We start from the raw sequence: 22,213 nt of genomic DNA, 5'->3' as shown, positions 1-22,213 counted from the left end.
GGGCCCATGAACCATGGCCGCTGAGCCTGCGCATCCGGAGCCTGTGGTCCGCAACAGGAGAGGCCACAGCAGTGAGAGGCCCGCGTACCGCACACAAAAAAATAAAAAATAAAAAAAATAAATAAAAAGGGGGAAGGGACTTCCCTGGTGGTGCAGTGGTTAAGAATCCTCCTGCCAATGCAGAGGACACAGTTTCAAGCCCTGCTCTGGGAAGATCCCACATGCTGCAGAGCAACTAAGCCCGTGCGCCACAACTACTGAGGCTTCGCTCTAGAGCCCGCGAGCCACAACTACTGAGCCCACGAGCCACAGCTACTGAGCCCACGTGCCACAACTACTGAAGCCCATGTGCCCAGAGCCTATGTTCCTCAACAAGAGAAGCCACCGCAATGAGAAGCCCGCACACCGCAATGAAGAGTAGCCCTCTCTCGCCGCAACTAGAGAAAGCCCATGCGCAGCAACGAAGACCCAATGCAGCCAAAATTAAAAATAAATAAATTAATTTTTTTAAAAAAGGGGGTGGCGGAGAATTTATCAGTACGGTTGTGTTTTATTTCCAGTGTCTGCAGAAGCCAAACCTGACCACAGACACAAAGGACAAGGAATACAAACCCCATGATATTCCCCAGAGGCAGTCTGTGCAGCCCTTGGAAACGTGTCCTCCAGCTCGACGAGCAAAACGCATGAGAGCGGAGGTGAGAGCCTCGTGAGGCTGATCAGACAGGCCTCAAGTCCCAGTGCTAACGTGTGTCTCACCCTCGATTTCTCTCATGCACGTGCTCTTCATAGATTGAACTTTACTTAACCTCACAGATGGATGCTGTGTATACTCTAGCTTTTACACTTGGGGGAATTGCACTGTCAGAGGGGCAAGGAATTGAAATCTTTCTAGGTTTATGCTGCCTGGACAGTCAGCTGCTGCATGGTTAACTGTCAGAGCCTAGGGAAGAATAGGTGAATAGGCGTTCATTGTGACCCTCGTGATGTTGGGCAAGGTTTATTGGGAATTAAGGTTAGTAGGAGTGAAGTTGGAGATTTTTGCTGAAAAGTACTGTTTTTGAGAGGTTACGAAGAAGGTAGTGAAAGCTATTTTTCTCAGACTTCCTGAAGAGGAGTATGGAATCTGTGGCAAACATTTATGCTAAGCCAGAAAATATTCAGTCAGCAAGGGGGGCTGGTGATATATAACACACGGGTAAAATGAGAGTGAAGCACGAGGGAAGATGAGGCGTGAAAGACTTAAGAAGACAAGTTGCTCTTAGATTTTTCTCCTCTGAGAGGTTTCTCCTGGACAGGGAGAAGAGTATTCTCCCAGCTACCTGTTCCCACACAGAGGTGGACACATGAGTATGAAGAGTCAGTGGTTAATATATTAGGGAAGTTTAGAACTGGGAAGCCTCATGGCATTAGTTAGGGTTCTAAGTCAGCAGTTGGGTTATTTAATAATTATTGGTGAGGATGAAAAAAATCAGCCATTTTGGTTTCTGAGGAAATGGATAAATAAGAGAATTACTTTTCACTTAGGTAAGTTGGAGATATGAAAAAATTTAGTGACTCTATTTTTTTGAAGTGAGAATCCCTCAGAATAGGAACATATATGGTTATTTGAAGCCCACAAGCAGGCTGCAAGTTTATTCGTCTTAAAGTCAGTTCTTGTTTGAGCACATCTTGATCTTTAAATGTGTAAGACACGCCCAGTGCTGTGGATGCCTAGGTCTGTCTTGATGACGCATCATGGTGATGGTATGGCCCTGGAAGAAATCGTGTTAGCAGTAGACATCTTGATTGTGCATGAATGAACACAGGCACAGTTCCACAACGTCACTTGTGTCCCAGAGCAGACAGGGCTTTGCTTATCAATCAGTATGAGCACTTTGTGGACACCAGGTACTGAGACTGGCTCACGCGCTCTCACTGATGAGGGAGCCGTGACTCAGCGGTGTTAGGGGAGCAGTTTGTAGTGACAGTTCACAACAAGAATTAATAGAAACTTGTTGTGGAAGCTGAGTTTTCCTTGAATGCTGTCATACTTTGGAAGAGCCAGCAAACTCTTCTAGGCTGATGAAATTACGTTATTTATGTAACTGTTGAGGATTTGGCTAAGTTATGTAAGTTGTGAGTAGATGAGAACTGAGGGGCTTCTAGGAGGAAATACACACTGTTCTCAATTTGGGTAGTCACACTTCCCATAAGTCATCCCTGATCCTTTGACTTTTCCCTCAATTTTTGACCTGTTGAAGTGGAGAATACTCCTAACTTCTAAGTTTCCTCATTGATTCCTTAAGTAACAATAATATTAAGGGTGGGATCTCTGCTCTAAGGGAGAGAGTTTTGAATGTCCTACTAATAGAGAGAATTTATAAGATTATAGGCACTTTGTGATTCCAATTGGATTTTAGAAGATTTCTGTCTTTTTAAAGGTAATATTCATGTATATGACAAATTTTTTTAAGGCCATGAATATTAAAATAGAACCAGAAGAGACAGCAGAAGCCAGAACTCATAACCTGAGACGTCGAATGGGATGTCCAGCTCCAAAGTGTGAAAATGGTAAGAAAGTTCATCCATGAATAGGAAGGAAGAGTGAATAAGTAAAAACAATCATTCATCTGGTAGTTAAGAAAATATTGGAACAACTTTACATACTAGTCACTGGGTTGTGCCTTGAGAAATAAAATCTTATTATATTAATATCCTTGTTTTCATAATTAGATGACTGGAAGGAGAGAGAAACAAATGAATATATGCATATTAGAAATGTGATTGAATTTCTCAACTGTAACTAGTTGCTATTGGGTTGGCCAAAAAGTTCATTCGGTTAGTGAATATGTTGTTCAATACAGTTCTTGGTGAAAATGAAAAATGTGTCTTATTTTTACTTAAAACCAAGCAAACTTTTTGGCCAACCCAATACTTTGAAATTTGGTTCAATAGCATTAATTGTAAAGAACTGATTTGTGAGAAGCATAGGTGCCTTTGACTGGATATCTGATAGGTTTGTTTCAGGCGTGGCAGGCAGGCAGGCTTTCTTAATCTGAGTTTTAATTGACAGATGCTTGCCTGGCCACTGCTTGATGTCAGTCACTGAAAGGTAGATTTGACACTGTCTTGAGAGAAATTCTATATAGGCAGGCACTTAGTAATGAAGAAGTAGTTATTGAAATGGGCTTTTCTTAGTGACTGGTGAGTTAGTGGAAAAGGCAGCGCAACATAACGGAAAGTAGATAGAGTTGTAAAAATACAGATCTGAATCTGAATCCTGGCTCAGCCACTAACTAGTTGTATGACCTTAGAGATACTTCTTGACTTCTTTTAACGTCAGTTTTCTTGTCTTTGAAACAGATTGGTTGCAAAGGGTTATGTGATTGACATAATAACAATTGATGGAAAGCATTTAGCGCAATACTTTCTGCACAATAGCTCATTAATTGATAGCTAGTGTTTTAGAAAATTCTCAGTCTTTGAAACCAGGAAGCTAGAGAGGCTAGTAATCTTAGATCATGAAGGGATCATCTGTAACGTGGAGGGGGTGCTGTTGGTGAACGGTCAGTGTCTTATGGTTAAGATCAAGAGGAATTTGCTTTCACCAACATATGTTATGTCTTAGTCTTAAGAAGAGCATATCTTCGGCTCCCATTTTGAAAGCATACAGACCTGAGCAACATCTGGTATCCTATCTTGTGCTTGTATCTTGGAATTTGAATGGTGTGAGAGTTGCACGTCATCATAAAGTAGGCAGCACGGAGCTCCTGAACGTAGTAACTCTGGGTGCTGCTGCGCTGAAGCATTCCCGGGTGCACCTCAGCAGCAGGAGGGATGAGCACGGGGGGAGGGAGCTGATGGGCGCAGAGCAGAGGGAGTGCTGACCTGGACTGCTTCCTACAGAGAAAGACGGGAAAAGCAGCCTCAAGCAAGAACCTGCTGAGAGGAAGGAGTGTATTACAGAGAGCGAGAAGGAGAAACCCAGGAGTCGAGCGAAGAAAACCACCAGTGCTGTGAGTCGACATCTTTAACCACTTGTACAGCCCAGTTTATACTTAGTGCCTTACCTGGGACTGCTGGCCCAGTGTCTCACACTGAAAAGACCTTTGGAGGTGGTTTGTAGTATCCGTTTATAAACGGAAACACGGATGCATCATGAAATCAGTAGTAACAGCTGGGAGCGTTGACAGCCATTTTTCTGGAGGACGTTCAGGTTAGCACTGAATACTGGTGAGCTCGATCCTATGGAGAATTGTCGATAAGTGACTAGCCCACCTCCAAGCGAGCTGAAGGTAGATCAGAAGTCAAGATGATGTCTTCCAACTTTACAGCAAGGAAGGATAAGGGAAGGAGTGTGCAGGTAGGAGGGAGGCGAGGGCCTAGCAGGGTCAGAGGCCTGGGGAGCTGTTCACTCAGGTGGAAACAAAAAGCCAAGCTCTCTTCCTCAGCCCCCTTCTGAGCACCTGGGAGCAGCTTGATGACAGTGCTTTTGATCTTGGAATTGGAAGTTATTCCAATTAAATGTTCTGTTCATAAATATCATCTCCCTCTGCCCCAGCACAGAAACAGAGCAGTCAGAAAACTAGCAGAGCCCAGGTTTCTATTTGCTACAACAAAAAAGTCTGCTCCGGCTGCCATAATGAAGTATCACAGACCAAGTGGCTCAAACAAGCGAAGTTTATTTTCCCACGGTTCTGGAGGCTACAAGTCTGAGATCAGGGTGTTTGCAGACTTGGTTTTTTACTGAGGCCTCTGTCCTTGGCTTGTAGACGGTCATGTCCCTGTGTCCTCATGGTTTTCCTCTGTGTGTGTCTGTGTCCTAGTCTCTTCTTAAAAGGACACCAGTCATACTGGATTAGGGCCCACCCATATGACCTTTTTAACGACCTCTTTAAGACCCTGTCTCCAAATACAGTCACATTCTGAGGTACTGGGGGTTAGGACTTCAGCATAGGAATTTTGGGGAAACATGATACAACCCATAGTAGGTAATGACTGTGTAGGTTTATTACTGTGTTTGGGGGAACTTAACTATGATTAATTAGAATGTAAAGTGGTAATTTAATGTGGTTAGTTAACTTCAATTTTGCCATGTTAAAAGGAAACTAAGTTTTGTAAAAACTGTAAAATCTTTTGCCTTTTAACATGGCAAAATTGAACTTTTCCTTTATTAGTTCTGTTTTTGGTTAGGTGGATAATTTATTGCCTAACATGTTTTTCTTCTAGAAAACTATCTTTCTATAAGCTACTAAAAGCTGGATATTTAAGTAACAAACTTTAATTAAAACACACAATTGAGAAATCTTGGAGATTACTCTTCAGAGTTGGGAATGCATGAGATGTTATGAAATATCTCATAATAGAAGGTGAAGCATTTTTATTTACAATGTCCCTTATAGAGGATGAAACATTTTCACTTGCAGCATGTTGGAGAGACTATATTATGCCTCAGATCCATTTCATTCCTAGAGTTTCACAGAATCAAACAGCAGCTCACGACCCTGTGTTCTGTGCCCATTTTCATGCCGCAGGTTGACCTGTATGTCTGCCTCTTGTGTGGCAGTGGCAACGATGAGGACCGGCTTCTCTTGTGTGATGGGTGTGACGACAGTTACCACACCTTCTGCCTGATCCCGCCGCTCCATGATGTTCCCAAGGGAGACTGGAGGTGTCCTAAGTGTTTGGCTCAGGTCAGCAGTAATAGCAGAGGTGGCATCAGAAAATTTCCTTAAGAAGGTTTTTTCTTCACCTTCTGGTTTTAGGTTTGGCAATTGATAAATTGGGGTGGGCCTGAATAGGAAAGAGGTCTTGGACGTGAGCTAGCTGTACAGCTGTGCAGCAAGCTGAGAGTCAGGAGAACAGTTTAATAACTACACTTCTAAAATTTTTATTTGAAAAAAGCATTGCATGCTCTTTGCAAAAATTCTTAGGCACTGAAAATCTTAAAACATAGATAATTTCATAGTCCACACTGTTACTACTTCAGTGTATATTCATCCAGACAAATGGAAATTGCACAAATGGAATTACACTACATAAGTAATTTTAGTAAACATATATATATGATTTCTCATATATATACATATATACGTGAACCATAAGTAAATATACATATAAATAAATATCTTTCCTTTTTCTTTCTTTGTGTTTTGACAGGAGTGCAGTAAGCCACAAGAAGCATTTGGTTTTGAACAGGCAGCCAGGGACTATACCCTCCGTACTTTCGGGGAAATGGCAGATGCGTTCAAATCTGATTACTTCAACATGCCAGTCCATGTATGTACATACATAACTGCTTCGATTTAGGATTTTAATAACTTTGGGGAAAGGTATATCTGAAGACGTTTGAGTTGGCCCTTATCTCTGATAGTCAGTCATTGTCTTGCACAATGAAACCTTTAATTTGTTCAGTAGTATTAACGTTCCACAGTACTTCAAAATGCATTCTAATTTTTCATTTGATTTCTCTAAAGATAGGCCTTTTGAGACAAATCATATAGCGACAGTAACAGAATACCAATGAAAGGAAATCACCAGCAGTCCTTTCAGCTCAACAAATAAAATTCAAAGAAAACTTTGCAAAATTTATTGAATGACTCCTGTGTGCCAATCCATGTGCTGTGCCCTGGGGGCACATTTACCTCTTGTTATGTTGTCATAAGTTAGCACTGTAAACTTTAGGATTTTATATTTATTTATTTATTTGGCTTCGTCGGGTCTTAGTTGCGGTGCACGGGCTGTTTGGAGCACGGGGCTCTCTCTAGTTGTGGCATGCGGGCTTAGTTGCTCTGCAGAATGTGGGATTTTAGTTCCCCGACCAGGGATCGAACCCACGTCCCCTGCATTGGAAGGGGACCACTGGACCGCCAGGGAAGTCCCTAAACATTAGTATTTTAAATTCTCCTTTATTCCCTTAGAAGCATAAGCATGCTTCATTCAGCATTTACTATTCCATCAAATGAGTACACCAAAATGAATGGTTTCCTACCATACTTCTGGATATTTAAGCTGTTTTTTCTCACTACCAACAAAGTGCTATAGCAGACATCTCCTTTTGCGGGGGGCGGGGGCTGTGTTGGGTCTTCATTGCTGCGTGTGAGCTTTCTGTAGTTGCGGCGAACAGGCACTATTCTTTGTTACGGTGCACGGGCTTCGCACTGTGGTGGCTTCTCATGTTGAGGAGCACGGGCTCTAGGCTTCAGTAGTTGAGGCATGTGGGCCCTAGGGCACACGGGCTATAGTAGTTGTGACGCGAGGGCTCTAGAGCGCAGGCTCAGTAGTTGTGGCGCACGGGCTTAATTGCTCCACAGCATGTGGGATCTTCCCGGACCAGGGATCCGGGAACCGGTCGGGATCTGGTTGTTGAGCCCACCCGTGTCCCTTGCATTGGCAGACGGATTCTTAACCACTGCGCCACCAGGGAAGTCCTGTATGTGTCTATTTAATTGGATTATTTTCTTAATATTTATCTATTTTTTCCCCATCTAATAGCTGTATCATTTACGGGACCATAGCAGTGTATGAGTGCACCTGCTTCGCCTCACATCACTAACATTAACTGTTAAGTTACTTAAAATGTTCCCTTATTTAACAGGCTTATACATTCAAGTAATATTCCCTTTGAATTTTCAGATCTTTTTACCCCTCCTGCATTACATATTATTTCCCCATATGTTTGCTTAACCAGTCCTGGTGCCTCTTGTATTTGTGGTTGGCTTTTTGCACTTTGAGGGACAGGCCTCTGACCTCATATCAGATTAGTGCAGATCCTAAGCACTCAGCCTGGCCAGCCCTTTACACTCGGGCCTGCAGCCGCAGAGTTGCTGCACCCTGCCTTTTCCTCGTGGCTGCCCACATTACTCTCTGCAAGGTCTAGTGGAAAGAGCGAGAGGGTGGACTCAGGTGATGTGTTTGAACGCATTTCAGAGGATAAAGCATCGTTCAAATACAGCTAACTACTGTTCCTAAACAGAAGTCAACCAGGTTGTATATTAGAGTTCTCAAAACAGAAAAACATCTCCAGTTCTTAAATCTTAGCACTGCTTTCCTTGACTCCTTTTACAGTAGTGGCCAGGTTGTTGATAGAGGAACATGAATTCTTAGTCAGCTCTTGGTTATAAAATTCCTTTTAGAAAGTGATGTTCATGTCTGAGTTGTCGGGGTCCAGTTGAGGAACATTTGGGACGTTATGTACACAGTTTTTCCTCAGGCTGCTATCCTGTGACTCCTGTCACTTAGCCTGTCTAGTCAGATTGGTCACGGGCAGTTTGTGAGTGTCTGAGGAGAGTCACTCTCTTTACTTCCTTGTTTTGTATACAGATGGTTCCCACAGAACTGGTTGAGAAAGAATTTTGGCGACTGGTGAGCACTATTGAAGAGGATGTTACCGTGGAATATGGAGCTGATATTGCCTCGAAGGAGTTCGGCAGTGGCTTCCCGGTCCGAGACGGGAAAGTGAAGCTCTCGCCTGAGGAGGAGGTAGGCGTGGCTGTGAGCATGTGGACTTGCGGGGGCGCCGGGGGGACGGGCGGGGGGCGCCTTTAGAGCGAGCCCACCGTTGATCCAGAGGTCGTCACGCTGGGCTAGTAGCAGCTGTGCTACAACACGTATGTCACTTGGAACTTGAGATAGTCATGGAAATTGGTTGGTTGGCTTGAAGTAATTTATGATACTTTCAGCAAATCCTTAATTACCAGATTTTTAATGATTTCAAGAATAGTAGAAGGAACCCATAGAAGAATTCTAGTCCCAACTAGATGATATGGGAGAATCACTTACCTCCCTTTGACTTCAGATTCTGTAACTTGGGTTTCTCGTTCTGAAGAAAATCTGAGGGATTGGAACCAGATACACACACATAATATAGACACACACACACAGACACACACACACAAGTACATTTATGTAAAGCACAGAGCTGGGCAGAAGTAATCTATGGGCATCCAGGAGGTAAGCATAGCGGCCCCCCCGCCATTCTTTTTATTTTGAAGGAGACCTTTCAGCCAGCTTTTTGAAACCAGCAGAGTTCCAAAATGTTAGCATGATAGAGAATTTAAGTATAAAGTATAAACCTTTATTTATACTTTATTTATAATGTCAAGATATTCTCCTTATTTTTAGGAATATCTTGACAGTGGCTGGAATTTGAACAACATGCCAGTGATGGAGCAGTCTGTCCTCGCTCACATCACCGCTGACATATGCGGCATGAAGCTTCCTTGGTTGTACGTGGGAATGTGCTTTTCTTCCTTCTGTTGGCATATTGAAGACCACTGGAGCTATTCCATTAACTACCTGCACTGGTAAGGGGTTCCAGAGAACCTACAGATGGTATGCACGCCGAGTTGGAAAACTTACCCGCCTCTTAGTTGTGACACATCTCTTAACTGAGTCTGAAGAGTGATGAGGTTTTTTTTTCCGTAGGTTTTTTTTTTTTTTTTTTAACTACTATTGGACAGATATCCTAACAATTTAAGACAAAGGTTCTTAAGAATCTGTAGGAAATCCATGAAACCCTGCACTTGCACATGAGTTTTCAAGTATAACTGGCTTCTGGGGAGAAGATAGACAGCTTTTCGCTAATTGTCAAAGAAGTCTTTACTCGCAGAAAGGTTAGAAAGCACCGAGTTGCTTTTACTGTGGAAACCTTCCCGTTCTGTGGGCCCGGCGGCCCAGATAGCCCTTTGGGTGAGCAGTGGGGCGTGGGGCATGTGGGTCCTCCAGGACCTCGGGACTGACCGCTCCTGACGGCCTGCTGAGTTCTAGCATCACTGTGCACGGTAGGTAGAGTGCACCCCATCCGTGCGTGTGTGTGTGTGTGTGTGTGTGTGTGTGTGTGTGTGTGTGTGTGTGTGTGTGTGTGTGTGTGTGTGTGTGTGTGTGTGTGTGTGTGTGTGTGTGTGTGTGGTGGGCTGGGGCGGATATTTGGGCTCTTTAACTTTTATTTCACATCTGTTTCCTTCCCCTCCATTTCCCTTGCTTTCTGAGTACAAATATATTTGAAGATCTGTAACTCACTTAAATTCCCACACAAGGGATTTGAGGATGTACCACAAGAAAGAGGGAGCTGGCCTTTTACGTGCAGAATGTCAGTCCTGCTTCCCCAGGCAATTGCTCCCAGCTGTGAAATGATGTTTACCATACCTCACAGGGATGTTACAGATTAATTGGTTGACAGTTAAACGTGCTTTGAAGAGGAGCTCTTTAGAAATGCTAATCACCTTACTTAGAGTTTGGTTTAACTCGCTGTCAGGGCGGAGAGTTGCCATCCCTTGCTAGTTGCTGTAGGAAATTGTGGTGACCACATACCCTGTAGCTAACATAATACTTTATATTCTTAGAAATGCTAGATATCTACATTTTCTGAAGGGTCAAGGGTCAGGTAAAATGGGAGGGAAAAGAGGGACCTCAGATGGGAAGTCTCATGTTTAAACTTTATCCTTGAAGAGGGAAAATGCATTACATGTGTTCCGATCATATTTCTGGTGATATTTCTTCAGTTTGAACATTGCCTTACAAAGCAGGATCTAAAAAATAGGAACTGGTTAACCATCTTGTTTGCATTGGTGTTTGCTGGTTGATTTTGTGTATGAGTTGAAGAAGCTACTGAAATTTCATGTAAATTTTGAGATTAATCTGCTTTTACAATCTATTTTAGGGGTGAGCCAAAGACCTGGTATGGAGTCCCAGGGTACGCCGCCGAGCAGCTGGAGACCGTGATGAAAAGGCTGGCCCCGGAGCTCTTCATCTCCCAGCCCGACCTGCTCCACCAGCTCGTCACCATCATGAACCCCAATACCCTGATGACTCACGAAGTGCCTGTATGTTGTGGGTCAATCCTCCTGCCACCTAGGCTGAACTCCCCACTTCTCTTTTTCCCTGTTGCTCACGTTTTTATGAAGCTGATGTGGTTGTGTAGAAACAGCTGTTTGGTGTCATTTAGTACAATATTGCATTAAGCCAGTGGGACTGGATCCTCAGACACCATAAAAAGCTGATTTGTTGCAGCTGATGACTAGATTGCTGAGCAGCCTTACTTTGCAGTAGTAACTGTGAGGCTGTGTCTTCCTTTCCTTTCTGGTGTTCAGTTCAGAGTACATTCACAGGTTGTACACCATCACCATTCCTGCTTTCTAAACTATAACTTTTGTTTATAACTTCAGTCCTTCAACTCAGCAAAACAAAAACCGTAAAAAATAAGTGTTGTTAGTATAAATTAGTTTACTCTGAAAATGGCTAGGTTCTGTTATTGATATAATTAGATCTAAACTCTTGTGTCAGAATCCTTCATACTCCATCCCTACTTTAGAAAATAACTCATTGAATTTACATGGTGACATGCTTGGTGGATCTTACATTCTCCCCGCTGCCCCTAATGAAGCTTAAGAGAAATTTTATTTCAGTGTGTTGAGCTTGGATTTCGGGGTTCCCACTCTAGACTGAAAGTTGCTATTGGTGCTTTTTCCTCTGAGGTTTTTCTACGAAGTGGCACTTATTTTTGCTTAGTGGCTTCCTTTCGGAGGAAACTCTGAAGGCATTTTGGGAGGCCAGATTGAGATGTATGAAGTTGAAGAATCCATCTTGGTTAGCTCAACCAAATGTAAATGATACATTTACCATGTTAAGAGGAATTCTTGATCTTGTGACCTTCATTTTATGCTTTTGGGTTCACAGGCCAGTAAATGGGGGCAGATGGAAAGGAATTTTCTTTGAGGGATCCTAAAATATTCATGGGCCAAAGCTTAGAAAATAAGGACCAATAGTCATCAAAATACCACCATCTCCTCGTTGTTGGCATTTTCCATCTTGACCCCTCCACGCCCGCCCCATGTTGATCCGTCTTTCTGATCTGTTATGTGTTGCTGGCTTTAAAAGAGACCTCTCGCCCTGTTCTTTAATAGTTGAGCAAACCACGTGGGGCTAGACTCTGGACCTAGAGAGGTAGGTGAATGAACTCGTGCATTTGGGGACTCACAGTGTAAGGGAAAGACAGCGTTTACACAGATCACGGAAGAGTGGTATGGTTTGACAGTGGTGTTGACTCGGGGGCCGAGCCACTAACTCTGAAAGGGCTGGAAAGGGCTCCTAATGGCGTTTGAACCGAGGCGTGGGGCTCTGAAGGGGAGTGCGTGTGGCAGAGAGTTGAGGAGGAGGAGGCCGTCCCGATGGAGGGCTGTGCTCCTGCGGTGGTTGCCCTCTGCAGACTTGGCCTGTCAGAGCCCGGAAGGGCGTGTTCCAGCACAGGGCGGGGCCTCAGCCCTAGTTGCACGGCTTTGTGGCCTGGGTGCTGCTTGAGAATTGGCATTTCCAACAAGTTCCCAGTTGGTGTTGCTGCTTTTGGTCTGGGAACTACATTTTGGAGAACTGCTGGTGGAGAGATATGTATTGAAAAGACATCTAATATTATTACTATTATGTAGTAGTTTGTTCAGTCTGAGGATTTTATGCCTAGAGCAATATAGGTGTTTTTTGGGTAGAGGGAAAAGGGGAATTGTTGGTGGGAGGTAATTTTGAGGCCCAAATCAAGAAGATCTCTGTGTGGAATGAGATCCTTGAAATAGAGTGGACTTTCTTCAGTTGGTGGTAGGAGATCCTATTTCAGTATGATAATATTTGGAAAGATGTGTCCTGATCCTGGATGTAGCCAGATTTTTGTGGTGTAAGCTGTTTTCTCTTGAGATAATTATCAACCTGGCAGTCTGGGGAACTACTCCATCTTGTGGCAGAAATGAATATCCTTAGGTAATATTCAGCCATACTTTTTTCCCTACCCTTTCTGGAGAATCATCTGATAGTCTATGTCTAGATTGTCTTTCGTGAGGATGTCACTGAAAATCTCCAATTTCTGTCTCCTTAGGTTTACCGAACTAATCAGTGTGCTGGGGAGTTTGTGATCACATTTCCACGAGCCTACCACAGCGGTTTCAATCAAGGTTTTAATTTCGCTGAGGCCGTTAACTTCTGCACTGTCGATTGGGTGTGTAATTATGACCTAGCAAGCCTTTTCACATTTACCGTTTTTCCTGCAGAAATGGTATAGAATGCTTAGAAGCTGTCATGTGTCTAGTTGCTTAAACCAGTTGCTGCTGAAATGGCAGGTCGGCCAGCTGTGTACCTTCCCAGCAGGAGAGGCCCTGGCCCTGCAGTGTCAGCCAAGACCTGGTGAAGAGTCTGCTGAGTGTAGATTAACCACACCAGTGAAGTAGATTAACCACACCAGTTCCACACAGTTGTTTCAGGAAATGTATAAATTCATATTTCCAATTAGATTCTACATTGTTGTAGACATTACTGCATTATTAATACGTTGGGTTTTTAAACCAGTTTTTAATCAGTGTACCTAATTTGCCCAATCCTTGAGATGCAAAGATTTAAAAGGTCCAAGGCTTGTTAGAATCTAGTTTTAGGATTGATATATGATATCAATATATGACCCAAGATGTGATATTTGGTAATTGATAATAAAGGTCAGGAGTCTTTGGAAACAGGAAGGGGAGAGATGAATGTCACGTGTCCTCCCTGTCTTTTGGCGCAGCTGCCCTTAGGCCGACAGTGCGTGGAGCATTACCGCCTGCTGCACCGCTACTGTGTATTTTCCCACGACGAGATGATTTGCAAGATGGCCTCCAAGGCGGACGTACTAGACGTTGTAGTGGCATCAACTGTTCAGAAAGACATGGCCATTATGATTGAGGACGAGAAGGCTCTAAGGGAAACTGTTCGTAAATTGGTAAGGTTTCTGGAACCCCAACTGCATGTCATTGGGTGTTACTTAGTAGAGTTCTTAAGCACTTTGATACCATTTTAAGGAAGCTTTTCCTTAGTCTCATTTCCTTTAAGACCATTCTAATAGATGTATATGGGCGTCTCATTGTGCTTTTACTTTTCATTTCTCTAATGGCTAATGAATGATATATTGAACATCTTATCCTGTATTTATTTGCTACCTGCATATGTATCTCTTTGGTGAAGTGTCTGCTCACATGTCTCGCTCTACCCCTTTTTCATGGGGTTGTCGGGAGACTTCTCTTTATTCTAGACACCAGTCCTTTATCAGAGAAGTGTTCTGCAAGTATTTTCTTCCAGCTAGTGGCTTGTCTTTTCATTCTCTTAACAGTGTCTTTCAAAGAGCAGAAGTTTTTCATTTTGATGAAGTTCAGTTTATCAGTGTTTTCTTTTATGGATCTTTTTTGGTATGTCCTTCTTAACCAAAGTCACAAAGGTTTTCTCATGTGTAGTCATGTAGATTTTCTAGTTTTAGGTTTTACATTTAAGTCTTTAATCCTCTTGAGTAAGTTTTGTTTGTGGCAAGGTGTGGGTTGAGATCATTGTTTTTTGCATATGGCTGTCTAACTGTTCCAGCACCATTTCTTGAAAAGACCCCCTTTTCCATTGAATTACCCTGGCACCTTTGTTGAAAATTAATTCACACGTGTGGAGCTACTTCTGGACTCTGTTCTAGTCTGTTAATCTATGCATTTGTCCTCTTGCTAATACCATATGGTCTTGATTACTGTAACTTTCTAATAAGTTTTGAAATGAGGTAGTGTGAGTTCTCCAACTTTGTTCCTTTTAAAAATTGTTTTGCCTATTTTAGTTCCTTTGCTTTTCCATATAAAGTTTAGAATCAGCTTACTGACTTCTACCAAAAAGCCTGTTGGCATTTTGATTGGAACTGCATTCAACCTATGGATAGTTTGGGGGAGAATTGACATCTTAACAATACCGAGTCTTCCAATCCATGGACATAGTCTATCCCCTCATTTATTTAGGTGTTCTTGATTTCTTTCAGTATTTTGTAGACTGCAGCACACAGGTTTTACACATATTTTCTTGGGTTTATGATAAGGTATTTCTCATTTGTTGGTACTATTAAGAATGGTACTTAAAAATTTTTTTGATTTCCAATTGTTTACTGCTAGTATTTAAAAATACAGTTGAGGGCTTCCCTGGTGGCGCAGTGGTTGAGAGTCCGCCTGCCGATGCCGGGGACGTGGGTTCGTGCCCCGGTCCGGGAAGATCCCACATGCCACGGAGCGGCTGGGCCCGTGAGCCATGGCCACTGAGCCTACGCGTCCAGAGCCTGTGCTCCGCAACGGGAGAGGCCACAACAGTGAGAGGCCCACGTACCGCAAAAAAAAAAAAGAAACTGCCTGGTTGAAGACCTCATTTATCTTGACAGTATCAGTTGGGAAATTCCTTGTTACGATTACAGTCTCTGTTGCACAGATTGTCGAACCTTTTCCAAGAACTTCCCATATAAGAGGCTAATAGACCACTCAGCGTCTTCACATTGACAATTCCTGCACGATAGTCTTTTTCACCTGCCCCATCTTCTCTCCTTTCATTTATATTTGTTCTTTTTGTGGATTCTCCAGCAACATTGCTCTGAAGCCCTGTATAGCATTTCCTCTGTAGTAGGAAGTATATGCATTTCTTTTGCTCTTATCTAGACCCAAAATATGGACTAGGCCAATTTGGAGTAGAATAAACAGCTAATCTCCGTAGTTTTATGGGCCTGCTAATAACTGTTCTCATGCTCAGATCAAAATGGCCAAACATAAGGACCTACCGTGTCCAGAAGGGGTTCTCCCTAGATGGGTGAAATAGGTTAACTTGCCCACATTTGCTAGGTCCACACACATTTTTAAATTTTTATTTATTTATTTTTGGCTGTGTTGAGTCTTTGTTGCTGTGCGCGGGCTTTTCTCTAGTTGCGGCGAGCGGGGGCTACTCTTCGTTGTGGTGCGCGTACTTCTCATTGCGGTGGCTTCTCTTGTTGTGGAGCACGGGCTCTAGGCGCGTGGGCTTCAGTAGTTGTGGCTCGCAGGCTCAGTAGTTGTAGCTCCCGGACTTAGTTGCTCCGCGACATGTGGGATCTTCCCGGACCAGGGACGAACCCGTGTCCGCCTGCATTGGCAGGCGGATTCTTAACCACTGCGCCACCAGGGAATTCCTCCCCACATTTTTAATCAACGCACTCTCTACTCTCTACTTTGGTAAGGCTCTTTTTTTTTTTTTTTTTTAAACTCAACTATTACATGTTTGTCTTGGGGGCTGGTGGATTGTATTATCCTTTGGAGATCTCTAAAGTACACACTTTATTCTAGGGAGTAATTGATGCAGAAAGAATGGATTTTGAGCTGTTGCCAGATGATGAGCGTCAGTGTGTAAAATGCAAAACCACATGCTTCATGTCTGCCATCTCCTGTTCTTGTAAACCTGGCCTGCTTGTTTGCCTGCATCATGTAAAGGAATTATGTTCCTGTCCTCCTTATAAATATAAACTGCGGTGAGTAGGAAGAATGATTTTTTTCTGTGGAAAACAGTAAATCCTTAGTATAAAACATCTGATTTCCTCCAAACCCACATATCTCAGAGCTAAGCCTGCTATTCTGTTTCCAGGTATAGATACACTCTGGATGATCTCTACCCCATGATGAATGCACTGAAGCTTCGAGCAGAATCTTACAACGAATGGGCCTTGAATGTGAACGAAGCTTTGGAGGCAAAGATTAATAAGAAGAAAAGTACGTGGTATATAGAAAGTGTGATTTGGTGATTGGCAAATTGGGACTGGTTGTAACATAGCCAACTTAAAGTTATCAGCAAATGGATTACTTGAAGCAGCCTGACTTAACCCATCTGTCCAGCCAGGTTTGGAGCTTTAGCAGAGGTTTTAAAGCCAAGAGTGAATGAGGCATATGTCCTTACATCAAGGTGAAGTCTTGATATATGAGTTGTGCAGGATCGTGTATTTAACAAACATCATATTGTTACCAAATAACCTTTACACCTCTTTGTCTCAGAAATAAAAGTATTTCACATTTTATATGGACCTTTAGAAAAGGTTTTTGTTTGTTTTGCTTGTTGTTTTTGAACTAGATCTCAGGACAAAGACAGCATATCATCAAATTAAGAGTGTGAAATGCTGGTTTATTACTTCTTAGTTCAGTCAAAGTCTCTGTCTCTTGTTATTACATTTGAAAGTCACCGCTTCCCTTCACATCTTTTCTTTCAAAGTGTTTTTCGTTTTTCGTTTGCTTTCCTTTCTGTCGCTCAGCAGGTGACTCTTCCCTCTCCTCTTCAGGGGCGGGTGCAGGTCACTGTCTCTGAGCCCACCAGTTCCTTGCTGGGTGCAGAGTAAAATGCAGGAGGAAAAGGTGGTTCCAGCCACAAGAAGAACTGCGTTTGCTCTGCTTTGACAAGGCAGGGGTTCTTTGTTTCTTAGACATGTCCACAGTGAAGGGCAGTTCTAGGCGCTTTTAAAGCTTCCACTCTCGGCCAAAAAAAAAAAGAGCAAATTTATTAAAGAGGTAAAACATTGCAAATATCCATAGGTAAGAACTGATCAAATCGAACCTCCCCCTCTGTATTTCATACATAATGATCACAGAAAAGGTGATCTTTTCTTTATTCCTAGGCCTTGTCAGCTTTAAGGCTTTGATTGAGGAATCTGAGATGAAGAAATTCCCGGACAACGATCTTTTACGTCACCTCCGCTTAGTGACGCAGGATGCGGAGAAATGTGCCTCTGTCGCCCAGCAGCTGCTTAACGGCAAGAGGCAGACGAGGTGGGCGCTGTGCACGCCCTGGCTTGGGCTCTTCGGCAGCCTGTTGTGGCTGGTTTTACCCATGACGTTGGAGTCTGGGGCTGGTGGGGTACCTGCTCTCATGCAGTCTCCTTGGGCCTTTGTCTGTCTAGGTATCGATCTGGTGGAGGGAAATCCCACCATCAGTTGACAGTGAACGAGCTCCGACAGTTCGTGAGCCAGCTGCACGCCCTGCCCTGTGTCCTCAGTCAGACGCCACTGCTGAAGGTACCTGGATGGGGAGGTGGGGCTGCCCGCCTTCCTGTATTTTGTACACGAGCCCAGTTCACATGATCAAGTTGTCTTCCCCTGTGGTTAATTTGTACATTTATTTGCAAATGCTTTTAGTAACCCTTTGAGTGGTACGTGTATATAAAGAGATTGTAACGGGCCTGCAGAGGAGAGAGAAGGTTGGAAATTTTTACCTTTCACAGTGACCACCAGCTACTACAGTTGGTACAAGTCTCTCTTAGAGTCACTTGTGTAACTGTCAGTTGGCTTATGTATTACCTTGTTTACCCGTATTGTTGCTAGAATTAAGTGAAATGGCAGAGGGTCATGTTGAATATGCACTGAAGATTCTGAGTTTTCAAGAAGCCAGTTACTGAAAATATTGTTTGATGCAACAACCTGTGTTTTTTAAGGATCTCTTGAATCGTGTAGAAGATTTCCAACAGCATAGCCAGAAATTGCTCTCTGAAGAGATGCCCAGTGCCACTGAGCTGCAAGACTTGCTAGACGTCAGCTTTGAATTTGATGTCGAGCTTCCCCAGCTTGCTGAGATGCGTGTTCGGCTGGAGCAGGCCCATTGGCTGGAGGAGGTGCAGCAGGCTTGCCTAGACCCCAGCTCCCTCACCTTAGATGATATGAGACGTCTCATAGACCTGGGGGTGGGTCTGGCCCCGTATTCAGCTGTGGAGAAGGCTATGGCACGGCTTCAAGAACTGCTCACGGTATCAGAGCACTGGGATGACAAAGCCAGGAGTCTCCTCAAGGCCAGGTAAACAAGCACACCCATGCCTCTGCCCAGAGAAGGCTGGCACTGTGTCCCTCCGGGAGCGCAGAGCATGGGAAGTAGGACGGGACGTGGGCACAGTAGCTGAGCTGTGTGTGTGGAAATAGCTGAGATGTTTGGAGCTGCTTTGGAGCTTGGGCAAAAGAATATTAATTTCTTTCCTTGCTTAACCGATTGTGAAATGAATGGTTCAAATGGAAATACCTTTTCTAGAGTTGGTTTAATGAAATTTCCCTGGACCTCGAGGATAACATCTTTGAGAGAAGAAAACATTTACAAATAAGTGGAACTGTTTAAACCCACAGTTAATGAATAAGATTCCAAGAAGTCTTAAAGAGAAACATCTGAGAGTCAGTGTGCACTGTCTTTAAGATGAAGATGGTGCCGTAATTCTCCACATTAATGCTGTAGCTTTGTGACCTTATCTATACTCGAGAGATGGGTTGGACTCAAGCTAACCATCCGAGGGGAGATGATGATTCCCTCCCTAATCTTGCTTTCCGTCTGATAGGTCTTTATTATTCCAATTGACAACACAAAGTACAAGAAATACCTAGGTTGCAGACCTTATTTTGTAATCCTAAAATAGTGGTCATTGAGCAGAGAGTATAAAAGTTTTGGGTTCTGTGCTTTTGGTATATTGATATCCTGGAGATTTTTAATTTTCTTAGTGAAGCTGTATGAGTCTTGATAGCGTATCTAGTTTAACATAGCGTAAATTATCCCTAAGTTATCTTTTGCAAATGGAAGTTTATGGTTATTCCAATGTCAAATCAGAAATAAGTAGAACTTAAATGCTTCACTGAGTTATTTGCGTAAGTCTTATGCAACCATTTGAAAATAGATAATTTGATATCTAGTAGTTATTTGCTCTTTGAAAAAAGTTATTTGCTATTCTGAATTTCCTTTGAAGTGATTTTTCTTTTTTGTGGCAAGCGGGGGCTGTTCTTCGTTGCGTTGTGCGGGCTTCTCATTGCAGTGGCTTCTTTTGTTGCAAAGCATGGGCTCTAGGCGCACGGGCTTCCGTAGCTGTGGTGTGTAGGCTCAGTAGTTTTGGCTTGTGGGCTCTAGAGCACAGGCTCAGTAGTTGTGGTGCAGGGGCTTTGTTGCTCCGCAGCATCTGGGATCTTCCCAGACCAGGGCTCGAACCCATGTCCCCTGCACTGGCAGGTGGATTCTTAACCACTGTGCCACCAGGGAAGTCCCTGAAGTGATTTTCCTATTTTCTCTGGTAAGAAAACCACGAGAAAAGTGAGCCACAGTGTAAAAGCTGAGTAGCGTCATTTTGCTTTTGTAGGCCTCGGCATTCATTGAACAGCCTTGCTACAGTGGTTAAGGAGATCGAGGAGATCCCCGCATACCTGCCCAATGGTGCGGCTCTGAAAGACTCTGTGCAGAGAGCCAGAGACTGGCTTCAGGACGTAGAGGCCCTGCAGGTGGGTTTACAAAATGTCCCGTGTGTGTAAATGCGTCTATAAAGAGCAGTAATGTAAACACTTGCAAAGGGGGATATGTTGGACCTCACTACGCAGGTTCAGTGTTTGGGTTGGCCAGATTACTGATTTCTCTTCAGCCTTGTGTAGATGCACTTACCCACCCCGTCTACTGTCCTGACTAGTTGGCTCAGTATTTAAAGCTTAGATAATTTAACCAACCTCTTCTAGGAGCTTGGGACCCTCCCATAACAGACTTAATTACTTGGTTGGGGTTGAAGAAAAAGAGCTAAAAATGAAGTTGTGGGAGAAACACAGTTTCTAACGTCTGACAAGTACGGCTGTCTCTTGCTGGCTTGCCAACCACTTGGAGTTTACATAATGAAGAGTAGCAGATTCAGTGAGCCTTGATACGTGATTACATGGCCAAACTAGGCCCTTAGTTTCACCAAGTAGTGACTTAAATGTGCTCCATACCTACAAAAGCAGTGAGATGAGCACGTTCTAAAGTAACTGTCCAAAGTAATCAGCACTGAGTATCTGTGCCCCTGTGCTAGATGTTATACTTGCTAAGACTTACCTATAAGTTAACATAGAAAATTAAATTCACTTGTAACATTATTAAGGTATAGACAGAATATATTCTATGTTTTTCCCAATTTTCAGCTGGATAACTTCATTTGAAAAGTGGTTGGTGGGAGTGTCTTCCTTTTTCTCTCTAACGATCATAAATCAGTGGGTCTTACGGGCCTATTGAGAAAAAAGATCTTTGAATTATTTAATGGGATAGGTTTTTAAATTTTTAATTTATATTGTTCTTGAGGCTTAAGTTCTGTTTTGTTGAAGCCGTCAGATTCTAGGAATAAAATACCATCTGGTCTTCTGAATATCTGTGTAATTTTAAGTGGTGCTAATTAACCAATTGCTAATGAGAAATGCCAAACAGGACAGTTTTAGCCACGTGTTTTCAACAAAACATCTGGACATCTGTTCTTGTTAATAGGGAAGAGAAGATACATTGTTTGATAAATATTACTTAATTAAGGGGCGACCCCAGCCCGCCAAGAAAAAACCAAGGAAAGTGTTTGCTGTGTACATAAACTTCCCCAGTGAGGGTTTTTTTTTTTTTTTTTTGCGGCACGCGGACCTCTCACTGCTGTGGCCTCTCCCGTTGGCGGAGCACAGTCTCCGGATGCGCAGGCTCAGCGGCCATGGCTCACGGGCCCAGCCGCTCCACGGCATGTGGGATCTTCCCGGACCGGGGCACGACCGGGGCACGACCGGGGCACGAACCTGTGTCCCCTACATCGGCAGGTGGGCTCTCAACCACTGCGCCACCAGGGAAGCCCTCCAGTGAGGTTTTTGATGCAGGCTCTTGTCTGTGATTGTTGGAACTGTAGTGGTTACGGTCACTGTCCCCCCTTGCACTCATGGTTGCTGGCAGCCAGAAGGTGAGGTCATGACGATGAGGAGAGGTGAGCATATGAAATCAGAAGCAAGGACACATGTCTGGGTGGGTTTGCTCCCTTCACATGCTGTAACGTATGTACTACTTAGTACTGTGTTTGCAACAATGTCCATAAGGACAAAAAGCAAGTTTTGCTCCATTCCTGAAATAATAGCCTGGCCTTTCCTTGCGTCATATATTGAAGGAATAGTAGAGAGGTGTGAGCAACAACAAGGAACCTGTTCGTGTTTAGTGGATTATTTATTTTAAAATGTCACCCACTATTCTGCTGTTCACTTAGGGAGTGCTCCATATGTTTCTAAATGGAGTACCATAGGCAGAGCATATAATTTGTGAGACACCTTTTTTACGCATCCAGCAGAATACCTATGCCCTTATAGTTTCAATCCTGTGAGAATAAATAGAAGACCCCCAGATGATTCTTAATGCATAATGAAGTTGGAGAGCCAGTGGGCTTTCACAACTCATTTTTGGTTTCCTGAATAATCTATACTGAGTTACTATAATTCATCATTGGTGAGTGAATTGAAGTGAAATATTTGTTTTGTTGCTTTTATTTCTCTTGAATCAGTATGGAAATCCTTTGAGTTATTACAAATTTACATTTCTGCTGAATTTTTTTCAAACCATCCATAGGGACAAAAATGACAAGTGAATTGACAAGGGCATAAACAGTCTGAACAAAGGGACCACAGTATATGCCAGGTCCAAAGTTGTATCCATG

General features: G+C 43.3%; 1 protein-coding gene across 2 annotated transcripts in view; it reads left to right on the top strand.

Moving 5' to 3' along the window:
* KDM5B (lysine demethylase 5B) overlaps window positions 1-22,213 on the top strand; it is a 73,849-nt gene that overhangs the window by 39,668 nt on the left and 11,968 nt on the right. For both annotated transcript variants that reach the window (XM_060091520.1, XM_060091519.1), the window contains exons 5-20: window positions 561-695; window positions 2,454-2,550; window positions 3,886-3,995; window positions 5,514-5,672; window positions 6,139-6,258; window positions 8,302-8,460; window positions 9,103-9,284; window positions 10,640-10,802; window positions 12,839-12,958; window positions 13,517-13,711; window positions 16,092-16,273; window positions 16,387-16,511; window positions 17,405-17,555; window positions 17,687-17,801; window positions 18,218-18,573; window positions 19,886-20,024. In XM_060091520.1, the coding sequence (XP_059947503.1) occupies window positions 561-695; window positions 2,454-2,550; window positions 3,886-3,995; window positions 5,514-5,672; window positions 6,139-6,258; window positions 8,302-8,460; window positions 9,103-9,284; window positions 10,640-10,802; window positions 12,839-12,958; window positions 13,517-13,711; window positions 16,092-16,273; window positions 16,387-16,511; window positions 17,405-17,555; window positions 17,687-17,801; window positions 18,218-18,573; window positions 19,886-20,024 (2,508 nt within the window). The remainder of the gene's footprint in view (window positions 1-560; window positions 696-2,453; window positions 2,551-3,885; window positions 3,996-5,513; window positions 5,673-6,138; window positions 6,259-8,301; window positions 8,461-9,102; window positions 9,285-10,639; window positions 10,803-12,838; window positions 12,959-13,516; window positions 13,712-16,091; window positions 16,274-16,386; window positions 16,512-17,404; window positions 17,556-17,686; window positions 17,802-18,217; window positions 18,574-19,885; window positions 20,025-22,213) is intronic.

The sequence above is a fragment of the Mesoplodon densirostris genome, chromosome 2 (genome assembly GCF_025265405.1).
Source record: "Mesoplodon densirostris isolate mMesDen1 chromosome 2, mMesDen1 primary haplotype, whole genome shotgun sequence".
Taxonomy (NCBI): Eukaryota; Metazoa; Chordata; class Mammalia; order Artiodactyla; family Ziphiidae; genus Mesoplodon; species Mesoplodon densirostris.
The sequence above is the reverse complement of the archived record's forward strand: the minus strand, read 5'-3'. Positions and strand labels throughout refer to the sequence as shown.